Source organism: Gymnoscopelus microlampas (assembly GCF_963454915.1).
Source record: "Gymnoscopelus microlampas genome assembly, chromosome: 12".
Lineage (NCBI taxonomy): Eukaryota > Metazoa > Chordata > Actinopteri > Myctophiformes > Myctophidae > Gymnoscopelus > Gymnoscopelus microlampas.
In genome coordinates this window covers 23,524,232-23,539,383 of record NC_139949.1, presented here as the reverse complement: position 1 = coordinate 23,539,383, position 15,152 = coordinate 23,524,232, and the positions used below count along the sequence as shown (strand labels likewise).

The 15,152-nt window shown below is 39.0% G+C and overlaps 1 protein-coding gene across 8 annotated transcripts in view; it reads right to left on the bottom strand.

Moving 5' to 3' along the window:
* Nucleotides 1–385: 385 nt before the first annotated feature.
* Nucleotides 386–15,152, bottom strand: part of dlg2 (discs, large homolog 2) — a 221,729-nt gene continuing 206,962 nt past the window's right edge. For 6 of the 8 annotated variants that reach the window (XM_084074833.1, XM_084074834.1, XM_084074837.1 and 3 more), the window contains 10 exons: nt 13,319–13,433; nt 12,155–12,331; nt 10,912–10,987; nt 9,134–9,230; nt 5,345–5,395; nt 4,648–4,749; nt 3,229–3,401; nt 3,014–3,123; nt 2,829–2,920; nt 386–1,430 (listed from right to left, as the gene is read on the bottom strand). In XM_084074833.1, coding sequence (XP_083930959.1) covers nt 1,324–1,430; nt 2,829–2,920; nt 3,014–3,123; nt 3,229–3,401; nt 4,648–4,749; nt 5,345–5,395; nt 9,134–9,230; nt 10,912–10,987; nt 12,155–12,331; nt 13,319–13,433 — 1,100 coding nt within the window. In that variant the 3' untranslated portion in view covers nt 386–1,323. Of the gene's footprint in view, nt 1,431–2,828; nt 2,921–3,013; nt 3,124–3,228; nt 3,402–4,647; nt 4,750–5,344; nt 5,396–9,133; nt 9,231–10,911; nt 10,988–12,154; nt 12,332–13,318; nt 13,434–14,424; nt 14,477–15,152 lie in introns of those variants that run through there. The other 2 variants (XM_084074839.1, XR_014602005.1) reach the window with 2 other exon arrangements.

Here is a 15,152-nt window from a genome sequence, read left to right as displayed (position 1 = left end):
AGGAAAAGGTTGGGTTGAGGGTTAGCATTATACTAGTTAGGAAATTTCACCACTGTACTACTGAGGTTAAGGTAAATCTGTTTAGGGCTTACTGTACCCCTCTCTATACAGCTCCACTGTGGGTGAAATATAAGAAGGAGAGTTTACGCAAACTGCAAGTAGCCTATAATGACTGTCTAAGGATTCTGTTAAAGAAGCCGAGGAGCACAAGAGCCAGTGAGCTCTTTTGTACTCTTGGTCTAACCACCTTCTTGGCTCTGCTGAGGAACCTGACCTTCAAATTCATGTGCAGACTGGATTGCTCCCTGAATGGAATAATAGCTCTGTCGACCGACCCTGGACGTAGTTCAGTCAGGTTCACTTCTACGATAAGAGGACGCTGGCGTGAGTGCCTCTCTTAGTTTTTAATTATTGGATGAACTGTATTCAAAGACAATGACCTGTGGTGATGGGTAATAGATCTGTATGTATGGATCTTTTTTTATTCCTTTCTTTTTAAATGTGATGTATTGTTATACCCTGTGGGCCGTGAGCCTGTAATAAAGTTTATTAGGAATTTAGAGGTTAGGTTTAGGGGTTGGGGTTGAAGTTAAACCTGATTTATACTTAGTTGCGGTGACGTGCACCGACAACAGCTGATCCACAAGCTCACAACGCGTTGCACTGCAGCGTTGTTGTGAGCTTGTAGATCAGCTACTTTAGGCTTTAGGGTTAGAAATGATAAAAATGCTCCGAAAATGTCATGTGCTCACAAGTACAGTAATACAAACGTGCGCGTGTGTGTGTGTGTATTGTAAGTCGCTCTGGATAAAGAGCATATTTGCTAAATGCCTAAATTGTAAATTGTGTGTGTCTGGAGTTTTTTTTAGGGGATTTTGCACACAAATTGAAGTTCTTCCTGTGTTGATGTGGAGAAGACATTTCTACTGTATATGCCACCTCTTGTTTCCTATGTGAAATGCCACACAGTGTCAATGTGGACACGTACCCCGTATTTATTTAATTGCTTTTTTCTTTTCTTTTCTTTTTTGCAAATAAAAAAACAACAAATATACAAATGTTTAAATTTTTCAAGACCTAAAATGTTCTAACACTTTGTGGTATACATTCAGGAACATTCATGTTGTGAAAAAAAGACAAAAGAAAAAAAGAAAGAAAAGAAAAGAAAATATTTCTTTTTTTTCCAAACCCTCCCCCCAAGGAAAAAAAAATAAACAATATCCAACATATTTTTTTATGAAGACTATTCATCGCCATACAGTATCATATGTTACAAATTATTACTAGTATCTAGCAGTCCAAAGTCCCTGCCACGGTGATGAGTTATAGTTTCTCCTTTGAAGGAATCCAGATATATGGTCCTGAATGTTCCTCTATGACCATTTTGCAGTGGTTATAAATGTCCTCTAAGGTCTCTCCTTGAACCAGGGCTGCAAGGACAAGCGCAACCATTTTGACACAAGATGCAACTCCAGATTGTAACATATTATGCATGCATAATGGCTTTCTACTCGTGAAAATTCACAGTTGTCAATGGTCAAATATTCTCTCTCACCATCTTTCTAATTGTCTTTCTATTACAGGAAGTGATGTGATTTTAAACAATATCCAGATGTATTTGTTTTCCGAAAAAAAACGTAATGAATTCCAGATATTGACTCCCATTTCGTATTTTATGTGTATTGTAAGTTGGCTAGAGATGGTTGCTGTCTCCTCAGACATCACTTACTGTATGGCAATAATGAGCTAGTCTTATGCAGACTATTTGGAAAGCAAGGGTTCTCCTTTTAACCACTTCATTACCAAGAAGTCCAACACATTAATGCCAAAATAGTGCATGCAGAACATGCTTTAATTCTATATGGAGGACATTATAACATAGAATAGGGGCGAGGGGGTTAGATTCAATTAATATCTGTTAAGCCTAAAATACAGAAAATATAGCCTGGTAAAACATCCCAGTTGCATGAATTCACAAGAGCCAATCAGCATCTGTCAATCACAGGGTCCTGAGGACAGACGCTGATTGGCTCTTCCGCTTTTTGCTTTCTGCAAAACGCCCATCCAGCGCTTGGGGCCAGACCGGTCTGCAGAAGACACATGATAATGTGAATTTCAAACGACTGGGATGGTTTACCAGGCTACACAAAATAGACAGTAGGCTGAAAACAGCAGGGGTTCTGAGCGTTGGGGCTAGTCTGCTTTATGTCTGTGCCGAAAAGGCCGTAGATGAACCTCACAGAAGAGGTCTGGGGTCCATTCAAGAAATGTACCACTTAAACCCCAGTATCTGGGTAAATCCTTCGCAGAAATTAGCAGATCTACAGTAGAAGCTCACAATGCATCACAACGCTTGTAGATCGGCTATTTTCAGCAAAGATACTTAACTGTAGCGCAAAAACTGAAAGCCCACTAGTATAGAGCAATGAGGGACTCCGTCGGGACTCAATCAACCAAGTAAGTGGTTAATTGTCGCTTGGCCATCACCTCTAGTCAATATTTTTGAGCCAATCAGTGTGCAGTTGAGTAGGAGAAAGGGGTCACTGAGGACAAGTTACTGTTCATGTAGTCATCATGGCATTTAAGAAAATGAAGATCGACTGGTATCTGTAATATATCATTTTGCAGAATGTCGGCAAAAATGAGGACGTGACCCATTGATCTAGTGTGGGGGTGCCGTCGGAAAATTCTAAACAATATTTATAAGCGATCATTGCCAACGCTGTGCCTTGTGACCATGTGCCCCTGTGGAACCCGCTGTTGTCGTCCGACTGTCGGCCTGGCCTATAGATGGTTACTAACGAATCTCTCATATTTTAATATCATACCTGTGAAGTATTCACCAAACTCTTGCTCCAGCTTCATTGCCCTGTCAAACGTCTTCTTGGCTTGCTCCTCTGTCAGTCGCTTATTCATCTCCCTGTTGAACGAGAGTGACAGTAAAAAACAAGACAAAAAAAACTCGTTGCCTACTTTGAATTGAAATGAGACAAAGCATGCATTTACCACTCACATTAATGAGTCAATTGATCGAGGCTTAATGAAAATGGCGATGGGGTAGAGTTGTGCTACTTGTAGTCGTTTGATGGCGTTTCCAGACACATCCAGTATACAGTGTTTACCCTGAGAAAAAGGGAGAAAGGGTTTTTAAAAGATGATTCCTCAGCTTCTAAACATGCAGTTTAGCTCTTGATGATACGGTATTAATTGCCAGTTAATGAGCCTCACCCTCTCAGCCACATATTTCACCGACATGACGCTAGTTCCATAGAGATTATCGTTATATTGACCCGCCTCTATGAACTTGTGCTCTTGAATGTCCTTCTCCATCTGCTCTCTGGACATTACAAAGTGGTAGTCGCGGCCGTCAACCTCGTAGTCCCGCCTTGGTCGAGTGGTATCTATGAGAGGGAGAGAGAGCAGCCTACGTTTTCTTTCTATCTTTTTTTTTTTTTTTACTCGAACAGTGTCTGACCAAGAGCAAGAGGCACCTCCTACAATCAATTAACTGTTCACACAGAACAACAGCCTCTAAAGCAGTGGTTCTCAAAGAGGGGTCCAGGGACCCTCAGGGTTCCTTGAGAGGGTTCTAAATTGATCCTTACAGGTCTGTAAATCTTGCTATAACTCTCAGAGTTATATGGGTCCTTGATATTAAAAAAGTTCGAGAACCACTGCTCTGAAGCTTTATTTATAATCCATAGTATGACAGCGTTGCTTGCCAGCAAGAAATGATCTAGCTAACAAGCTAACAATTAACAAGCTAACAACTATCAGTTGTTTGTTAGTTGTTAGCTTGAAGATCGGCAAGAAGATTGGCATACTACATATAAATAAGTATACGTATACATTAAGCTTAAGAATCAATGAAACACACACACATCCCCATTAAAAGATAACCAATGATATTGTTTGTCCACTATTTATGGTAATATGTGCTAATCAGTCAAGGGGGGAAATTGAACGTAAAGGACACATTTTCTAATTAAAAAGAAGGAGAAAAGAAGGAGAAAGAAACAAAAGAAAGCTCAACTACAATGAGTGACTCTCTTACCTTGTGACCCTGAATTGTTAGCAGCTTTATATGGTTCAAAATGTAAATTAGAATAAAAAAAGAGATGGGTAAATTAAAACATGCAAAGGAAAAGCACATTCTACAATGCAAACAAAGAGGACTGGAGGCTGTTCTGTTTCTGAAAAGGTTAATAAAAAGTGCAGTCACACAACTAGCCTACGATGTGCAACATACATACTGCGTACAAATAACGAAGGCACGCACGTGTACACATGCACCTGTGCGGGCAATTTAATCTGAGATTCTTTCCCACACCCAGCATGCATTTCCCCTGACAAACAGTCCAGGTAATTCTGAGCAATTGATAACACTTTAACAAAGAAAGCACAGTTAACAGTAAAACATGTTTTCAATTGACTTGAGGACCTAGTACAGGAAACTTATGTTTTGTGTTCAGTAAGCTTTACATAAACAAATGTTAAAACAAAAAAAAAACAGCCAAATTGTCATGGTAGCTTTTTGCATTAGTCATTAGTATAACCCCACCATGACGGATTGAAAGGACTTCATCTGACATTTGCTGTCACAGAGATTTTCATTTCAGTGCTGTCAGTACGTTCCAGGGTACTTACGTGGCACGCAGGAACCAAACTTGTCAGGATACTCTGATATCAGATCATCGTTGATTCGATCCTTCATTGGTCCAAGGATTATGACGGGTCTAGCATAATTAACTGGAATGGAATGAATTAAGATTTACTCTACTTACTGAGGACAATTTCTGGGCTTGCTGAAAGTTAAAATATTATATATATTAAATTATATTAAAATATAAGTACATTTAATCAAGTACTGTACTTCAGTTACATTTTTTGGTATTTTTACTTTACTGGAGTACTTCCAATTTTACTTCTACTTCACTACATCTCAAAGGAAAATATTGTACTTTTTACTACTTTGTAGATTTTGATTATTATTACAAAACCACTTCAGACATATATACGTATGTACGATAGATGATCTACAAGTTCACAACGCGTCGCGACTCGTTGTGAGCTTGAAGATTTGCTATTTTCAAAGGATTTTTTATCAATTTTATCCATTTGAAAACTTCTGCATAATGAGTACTTCTACTTTTGGTACTTTAAGTACATTTGGATGCTAAATACCTTTGTACTTTTACACAAGTACATTTTGAATACCGAACAAAGTACAGTATTTCTACAATAGGGTATTGATACTTTTACTTAAGTAAGAACATTTGAGTACTTCCATCACTGCATCTCAATACATTTGATCAAAATGCTCATGATGAGTGTGACTACTTACTCTCTTGTCGCATCACAGGTTCATATGACAGTATGACATCGTCTTGACTCCCTGGTAAGATACACAGCATGTATACTTTTATTAGGTAACGCCCAGTAGTTGACAGTTGACTATATAACAACATCATGCTGTTGTTGTTTCTTTATTTTACCCAAGAGGGACACATGCATTGTAAATAATGTCATACTAGATTTGTAGATCAATTTGTTTGTCATTATGTTATGTGGTCGTGAATACAAACAATAAATGAGTATTTCCAATGATATGGCCCATAAAGAGAGTAATGTAAAATGTGTATATAATGATAAGAGGACACGACCTGTCTTTTCAGCTTGACAGTTGTCTCAAACAGAGAGCATGGTTTGGTTGTTTGGTAAGTTTTCGGGGGGAAACCTCATATGTCCAAAACTGTGACTTTTCACGATAGTTTTGCGCCGCGTTTCAAGCTTGCGGATCTGCTACTTTTGCAACTTTTTTTGTGACACTTTAGTACGATCAAGTAGGGCGTTAATTTACGAAAAAACACGAAAAGTTAGAATATGGAGATAAGAGGTTTCTGCCCGACAGCAACGATATATAAATATATGGTGTAAGTTAGACACAACTCAGGGATATGTGAACTGTATTAAATTTCAGGCTGAACTTTAAGGCATTAGGATGAGTCCAACTTTTACTTGCAATGGAAAGACCAAAATACGTAATATGTAATATATTTTTATGTTGCTCTTTACAACAAGTGGTCCCCTTTATACATTGGTGCTGGGAATATACTGTACGTACTATATGTACTGTAGAACCTGAATATCAACACATTGTTTTATAATATAAATCAATAAATAGTTCTTGAGTTTTGATTAAATTTAAACGGATCTACATACTTTTGTATTTATGTTGTTTACACATCTAGTGTTCAGAACGTCTTCTAATATGCAATCTAAGTGAATAACTGCAGAACCATGTTAACAGACTGATACACTGTCATACACTATGCTATACAGCTATAAATGGCTCTAAAGAAAGACGACTGATGTAATAAATCAGTTACAGTATCATGTGTGCCTTATCATCTATAGGAATGGTGTGAACTAAGCATTGAATGTAGAGCAGTGGTTTTCTATATAGTGCCCAAGACACACGGCAAGTCAAAATCTCAAGGCACACCTGTATTCATGGTGAAAATAGACAATCTACAAGCTCACAACCCCTCACAGGACAATGCATTGTGAGCTTGTACATCTGCTTCTTTTACTAGTACTGACATAGTAAACAAAAGAATAATAATTCATAACCTTTTGTATAGTTGTATATACTAATAATAATGTGTGGTTGTCACAAATTCCCAAGACACACCTGGACTTGTCTCACAGCACACCAGTGTGCTTCAGCACACCGTTTGGGAACCACTGACGTAATGAACTAAAACACTGTGATTAGGTCAGGAATGGATTGCAGGGCTGTCCAAATCTCTGTGATTATGTAGTAGTTATAAATACTGTATCATCAGCAACAATGTGGCCAAGCATAGGATACATTAGGCCTACTGGCTACTGAGTTTTTCTAAAGATGGAGATGGTAAGGTTTACAAAAATAAACTTTGCCCCAAATTCTGATTTCTTAATCATGATTACTATTAAATGCAGCATCCTGAATTTCTGGCCAGAGTGCTAATGAAACTATAAATCTTGTGATCTCTTGTATGGGGAATCAGATTAGGTATTAACACTGCAGTTAAGTAACTAAGTAAGTAACTAAGTAACTAAGTAAGTAAGTAACTAAGTACATAAGTAACCAAGTAACTAAGTAAATAAGTAAATACCTAAATATATACATAAATAACTATATAAATAAAATCTAACAATTGTGTTTGCAGGTGGTTGGCACTATACCTATTGGCTTTAATGTTAGACAGAATTTTAGGGTGCTGAAAATAACTAAATGTAGGAACCTGAATGTAAGATACATCAAGACGAGGGATCAATTAATATTTCTCCATGAAATTCTGTAAATTGTTCAAATTTAAAAGAAACAGCACTTCACCCTGTCCATGTCCTTATGATTTCAATCTATAGGGGCAACATGCGTCACAATTAATTGATTATATTTGTGTCATTATTTATTATGTATTATTAAATAATCCTACACAACAGAGGAAGGACAATGTGTACCAAATAGTTCATGCAAAGCACACTTCGCGCAAATATCAGAATTATGATCTGTAAGGATGCAATTGCAGATATGGTGACATCAGCTTAAGGCCAACTAAATAAGACAAGAGGATAGTTCTATCTGTGTGCATCATGCAACCATGCTTCACTCAACATCATCATTGACCATATTCACATGGTGGCCATTTTGCTCTTACATCATACGTGAAAATGGTCACCATATAAATATTATCAGTTTGAAATGTAGGGCCATTTGGGGGTGAATGGTACAAAAAGTATATAAATAGCATGCCACCCTTGATTCAGAAGCTACACAAGTGAATAATAGGCATTTACTTTAATCACAGGGAACATAATTCTGCAAGCTCTAATGTTTGGCTACAAAGTTTAGATAATGTGTTAACTGTGAATGTTAGGTTTGTATGCAGTTAGTTGCTCAGATAATTCAGTTAGCCTTCGTCACTAGTTCAGGAAAACATACAAACCGTGTTGGCATACAACAGGTTGGCATACGGATGATCATTTGGTGCAAATATACAGTATAGTGCAGCATGCACACTACAGAGCAAGTCTCCAACAAAGACTTACTATATCTGGAACAACTTCCTTTTATTTATAATGTGCAACAAATCACAGCCTTATGTGGTTTAGATATCATAGATGTTCAAATTGCTGTTACGGTTTCAATTTAATTAATCATTCAGTCATAATTAGGTGGCAAGATTTCCAGCATGAGGTTGATGTCACCCTCCCAAAAGAGTTTGATGAACCATGTCACCCCCAGTGTCAACAGAGAAAGGTTTAGACACAGCAAACCAAAAGAAACAAGACAAACCCACCAGACACAGCATGCAACAATGCTGATATTTAAAAAATATAAACTAAACCGAGAAATATTTTCAAAAGGAGATTATAATAAAGTTATGGGGGAATATAAAGTAAAGATGAGGGACCACTCCTGGGTCAACTTACTGAATGCCTTTGTCCCATACCCATCATCACCCATCCCCAGGATGTCCTAAGCAGGCGTCCAAAGAGAGCCACAATGAAGGAGAGAGAGGAAGAGGCACAGCCGCAAATGAGGAAGAGGTGAGAGACATTGAAAGGAAGGAGCTGTCGGAGTACTCAGCGAGCCCGCGGGCAAGGTCAGAGACCATCTGTCTCTGCCCTGACATTAAACAGCCACCAGAGGGTACCAAACACTGCAGCTGGACAAGTAGGGCAGTCCCACACTGTCCAATTTCACAGTGTGGATTGTGTGTGTTCTTGGTTTTTTGGACCGAATCGAGCCGAAGGGGAAATTCAATGCCAAAACCACTGTTTTGGGACTGTATTTACTTTCCTCCTGCATTTCCTCCTGGTGGTGACCGAGAAGCATTCGAGACATGCAGGCTGATTCCCAACTGTAGTCGTCGTACAATCAAAACAAAGGACATCGCGGGAGAGAGAAAAAGAAGAACAGAACATGGAAAAGAGAGGAAGCGGGAGAGAGCGCCTCCATGAAACCCCTGTCCTCACACACGTTGTCACACACCTGTCTAACCTATAGGCCCTACATGTAACCTACGCTGTCCATGTCTATAGTACATTGACTCAACATGTGTGTGCGCTGCAGCTTACTTACGGTCTGAATCACTGCCATCTTGCTCACCCTCTTTGTTCTTGTAGAAAGGGAACTTTCGTGTAAAGATGAAATTCTTTTTACGTTTGTCATTGAATGACTGTGGAGGAGAGAGAGCATGGGGGCAAACAGGTGTTTCTGACTGTTGTCACATTCATGCACACCAAAACAAGTGCTTGCAAACAGTGGGACGTCAAGAAGTTAACCACTTCCACGCTGGTGTCCTTCATGTCATTATATTTTCAAATTATATTCAAAATATATTCAAAAATAGCAAACATTTTGCCTTTACGGGATCACAATGTGCCAAATTATGATGAGTTGTGGGCGTGTAGATCACCTATTTTTGCTATTCCTCATATGAGAAGTGCATTCTTTGAGACACACATACCATTAACCATAGTGTGTGTATATATATGAATACCTGGACCGTTGACCGTATTCGCACAGCGATCATTTGGCTCTTGCCCCAGGTACACCCAGGTAAAGGGATAGTTCACCCAAATAATTTCTTTTTTCGATTAGTCATCCCATGGAGACTTGAATTCATAGAATTTTTTTGGTCATCAAATTATTGGCTTAGGAATGCGACAAAAACAAAAAAATATCCATGAATTCAAGTCTCCATGGGGTGACTAATCGATAGAAAAAATGTCATTTTGAGGGTGAACTATCCCTGTAGACTAGAGTAAAATGGCTGGCATGGGAATATAGTCAATTACTACTTGATGTGCCACAGTTGCAACAAAGACATAAATAAAATAAATACAAGCAAGGCAGGAAAAGAGTTGCCAAGATCATGCTGTGAGAAAAGTAACATTTGAGGTTTAGTAAAAGAAGAGATCGTCAGAGAAGCATATCAAATACATGCAGTTAAAGAAATGGGAGGTTAGATTTAGGGGTTGAGGGTGAGATTAAAATAATGAATGATGCAACTGATTCTATGTTTTGAAGCCACAGTCTGTCAGGTTCCATGACAAGTGGTCAATGGATTGTTAGCGTGAGTTCAAGGTACAATCCATTACTTCAGATGGTTTCATCTTCCCTGACTGCTTTCAAATACTGATGTGAACATAGGGGCGTGTAAAAGAAAAAAGGGCTATTCTAATGGCAAAGGTTACAGGCAGAAAACGGTTAATTAATTAAACCATTTACTGTAAATTATCAACGAAAGAATATCTAAGTAGTTTCATAAAAAAAAAGTTTCATTTAAAAAAGTAAAAATGGTTACTCTGTTATTAACAGTTGTCTGGACATATCTTAGATGTTTGTTTGTTTGTTTTTGAGGTTGGAAATGTGATATTTTGATGGAAGTTGAAATGAGTAAATACAGTAGCCTACATGAATACAGTATGATAAAATGGAAATGACCTATAGAATAAGTGAGATCTAGCTGAACTACATCTAGGAAATCTAATCACGTGAGACTAACTAGTGCGTGCAATTAGGCAGTTATAGATAACATAAACCTATGGAAAGAATTGAAATGTGACATTAAAAGGAAATGTAACCACTGTATACTACGCAGTTTTTTACTCTACACCAAATGTCTTCAAAAAAAATACCCGATCTGTCATTTTTGCTGAACGTTCCCCCCTGTACAAGGATGCTGAGGTTTAAGTTGTTAAGAGCTAGTAGTCTTCTCAGATTCTTTTATTCTGGAAAGTCTGATGTTCTACTAATTATGGCACAGAAATGTCACTTTTATATCCTTGTTACACAAATGAATCATTGTGTGAGACTTCCATCTGCCATCTGCCAGCTCTCCAAAAGGAACTTACCGCTTTTGAATCAAATGAGCCAGGTTTTGCATTGAACTTGACCGTCTTAAGGCGTGCACGCTCCTTCCTCTCCACCCTGACAAACACAGAGACAGACTGCAGTCAGACACCAGCTCACTTGGCCTACATAACATCCAGCCATCGCAAACTCTTGTGGAATGTGAGAAATATAAACGAGTTTCTATGGCATTTCAGCAGATAATGTCCGCTTTCTTCGCCATGGAGATTCATGCGTTCACCCGTGTGTGTGTGTGTGTGTGTGTGTGTGTGTGTGTGTGTGTGTGTGTGTGTGTGTGTGTGTGTGTGTGTGTGTGTGTGTGTGTGTGTGTGTGTGTGTGTGTGTGTGTGTTTGCGTGCGCTCGTGCATGAGTGTCTGTCTGCAGCTAAACTGGCACACTACTAGGGCAAACAGCGTCATATTTCTTGTGCACACTGACAGCAGGCCAGGGCCATAAATTCTCCAATATTTTTCAAATCGGTGAACGACAACGATGTCATTTTTGTCAATTAATAATCACAGAGAAACTGTCCCTCCAGGCTATGGGATATGCATCCTATGCGGCTATGAACTAGAACAAGCCAATTGGGAGCCTGGGATCTATACTGCTAACTACTGTATGCTCCTGTCCCAACGGCTTATAGGATGTACCAGTACTACTAGCCAATTGCAGGTATGCACAATGGGCGGTGTTGCTGCATGAACACAAACTTACTCTGCCCCTCCAATTTTAAATTATTAAGTAACGTTTTCACATGTAAGTTATTCATTTGCCCTGTTTGAAATGGATATAACAATACATGCCGCTGTTGCTAGCACAGATTCACAGAGAGAGAGAGAGAGAGAGAGAGAGAGAGAGAGAGAGAGAGAGACGCAGTTTGACGTTACTTCGTCAGACAGACAAGCCTCCTGGCGGAGACTTGCGCTCTACTGAGCGCCCCTATGTAGTTCAAGAGAGAAGTGGAGCAAACAGTAACGGGACAAGCTCCAGGGAGCGTCTCTTGACAGCGAAAACATTTATTACGCTGAAACACTGAGCCAGGAGCCATTACTGTAACAAACAAACATTTAGCAAGACGGCTAATGTGAGAGAATTCAACAATTTACAACTACAACAATGGCGGGTCAAATGGAAATGAAGTAACATGATCTTACGGTTTATTATATATTTTATTTTCAATTTTATTGAACTATGGGATAGTTCTTTGAATATTCCATGAAGCATGGAGCATTCTGCCAGCTCACCTTCTCTTGCTGGGAATGACTCCCATCTCTTCACTGTCCCCGTGAGGGGTAACTCGACGGGCCTGCCACCATTCATCATCTGAGGCATTGATGACGTGGAGGATGTCCCCATACCTGAAACTGAGCCCTTGACTTGGGAGGCCGCTGTCCTTTGATTTCTCATAGTCAAACAGTGCCCTATTAGGGTGAGAGGGACTAATTAGGTATTATCATCATATCGTCACTCTCAGGCGGAAACCTTGTCCAAAATGGTTGCTTTTCAAGAAAATAGAACCTGTGTTCCAATGGACCAATGTAATCATTATTTTGTTACAAATTCTTAATATGTTTCATTGGTTAAAGACAGACTTAACCCTTTTAAATGTGGTGTCCCTATTTTGGGCATGTCATAGGCAAACTTTTATTCTAATTTTTTTTTATAGCTGATCAACAAGCTCACAATGCATCTCAATGCAATGCGTTGTGAGCTTGTAGATCAGCTATTTTCAAAATGATGAAGTATAAAATAGGGCATTAATTTATGAAAAAAAAACATAAAAATATGAAATATGGAGATACAAGGTTTCTACCCGACAGCAATGATAATTGTCTTCCCTATTGAGTTTCCAATCCAGTTCCCTGTTCTTATTATCATTGTTACACGTAAGGTCAAACTACTTCTGACACACACTGTTCTTTTTAGAGAAGCTAGAAACATTACGGGGTCAGAGAAATGGTTACTATTGGTCCATAGGGGTTTGCTATATTAAGCAACTAAACCTTATTTGCCATTCTGTTTCAGCTATTGCCCTCAAACTTGACTTCTGAATGTCATTAATCATGAGCAGCAGTGATGACAAAATGATACTGCCGATTTAGAGTCCAGCATTGTCACATCTCTGTGAGTGAGAATGTATTCTCTAGATGTCATTTAACCACATGAACCCTAGCGACCCTATTCTGGGGGGGAACATTGGGTTTATTCATTCATTCATTTATTTATGTATTTTTTATTTTTTTTATTTATTTATCTATTTATTCACAAAGTCATAAACATGAGTCACATCATTGTTGTTATATGGGACATATTACATTTACATGAAATGTGAATACCGGTATGTGAAATGTCGACATTACATTTGCATGAAACGTGAAACGTACAATAAAACGGTAAAACTGCCTGACCTGACATAGAGGGACCTCTTTTGATTGGTTCGCAGTGATCCTGACCCAGAACTCATGCTGTGGTTCATCATTTGCTCCCGCAGGTCATGGATTTTGGCCTCAAAACGCCCATACTCTGTAAAAGAAGTACAGACTGTATCAGGACCCACAATAGAAGTACCAAGTCAAATTCCCACAATACATTCTGGGCAAGAAAACACCCAAGAAATTTGTACTTAAATGAAACTCGTAGAACCTATGACGTGAGATATGATTGTAGTTGTTAGGTAAATGATGTACCATTGGGCATCCCAAGGAGATGACACCGGCCAAAGTGCTCTCTCACACATATACACACCCACACCCCTTTTTCTTCAAATGCTTTTTCGTTTCCCTCAATGTCCAATAGTTTTACTCAACGTCCAACTGGGGAGATGTATGTTGCATTTTCATTCTCATGTGTTAAGCCAACATGAGGTAGGCTATACCAGTGGGCTCGTGAAAAAATAAAGTTGAGCCATCCAACATCACAACACTGAATGGTGAAACCTACAGCATTACGCTGATGATCTGGCCACAAAACCAAAGAGGATGTCAGGGGTTTGAAACCCTGTTTCACTGTTGACAACTCTGCTTTCCTCAGGCAGTGCAGACTTCCTAGGACACTGACACACTGATACTGATAGGTTCAGGCATGGCTCGCTAATCTGTCGCTTCTAGAACGTAGCAACCAGTAAGGAGACATGACACGTTTAGCCCATGTTATAGCCAGTCACTGCATTACAACTGTACTGATGTACTTAATATTGAGCTAAAGGGAAGATTTTTTTTAGTAAACAATAATGAGAAAAAGAAGCAAAGAAAACCACCCCCCATGTGCAATCATTCAATAATGATTGTTTTGCTTTCATTAACTCACTGCCCTCTGAGACCAGCTAGTAGAACAACAACAACACCACACAGCGTTAAACTAGATACTTTGAAACAAGAAATTATCTGACTTCCCATACTCTCACGACAGCACAATACTCTCCTTAAACCCTGGATAAAAAAAACTAAACAAAACACAGTCTTATGCTCTCCCTTAATGTTTTCCACCGTTATCTTTTGAAATTAGACTCACATACCTTTCTGCCTGTTCACTAAGTTCCTGTGTCTGTTTCCTACAGATGTTGTCGGTCTCTGAGTCTCTGTCACACTAACACTATGGCTATACCTAGTGCAGTGCTAAGTAGTGACAGACAAAATGCCTCTCTCTCCTCTGGCTGACCAAAGGAACCACATGGGAGGGGAGATGTGGGAATGAATGTGACAAGCAGCAGAATTGTTTAGTAACCATTGGATGTTTGTCCTATCAATCTAGCATGTGATAATGCACCACCAAATTGGAAGCTCCTCCAATCACATAGACGAACTGTAGCTGATAATACGTTCTTATTACCATGTAGTAACTGTGACATACACATTTACAAATACAATCTTCTGAAAACAGCAAAAATAGTCCCAGCGGCAAAGTGGCATTTTTACTCAGTGTCATTAAATACTTTCAATAACTAAAGGACAATCAGTAGCTTTGGAAAACTGTCTTCATTGGCAGCTATGCTCCCCTTAATGCACAGTGGTGCTATGGTACAAGTACATACTCAAGATGCTTTCAAGAAAGTGTTCTAAAACATACTAACCACTTGAACCCTAGCATCTCTATTCTGGAGGGAACGTTCACAAAATCAGATCAGATCTACAAGCTCACAACGCGTTGCCACACATTGTGAGCTGCTTGTAGATTGGCTATTTTCGACAACGCGATTTGATGTAGAGGGGAAAAAAAGAGCAGACCATGTACAGAGCCGACCCC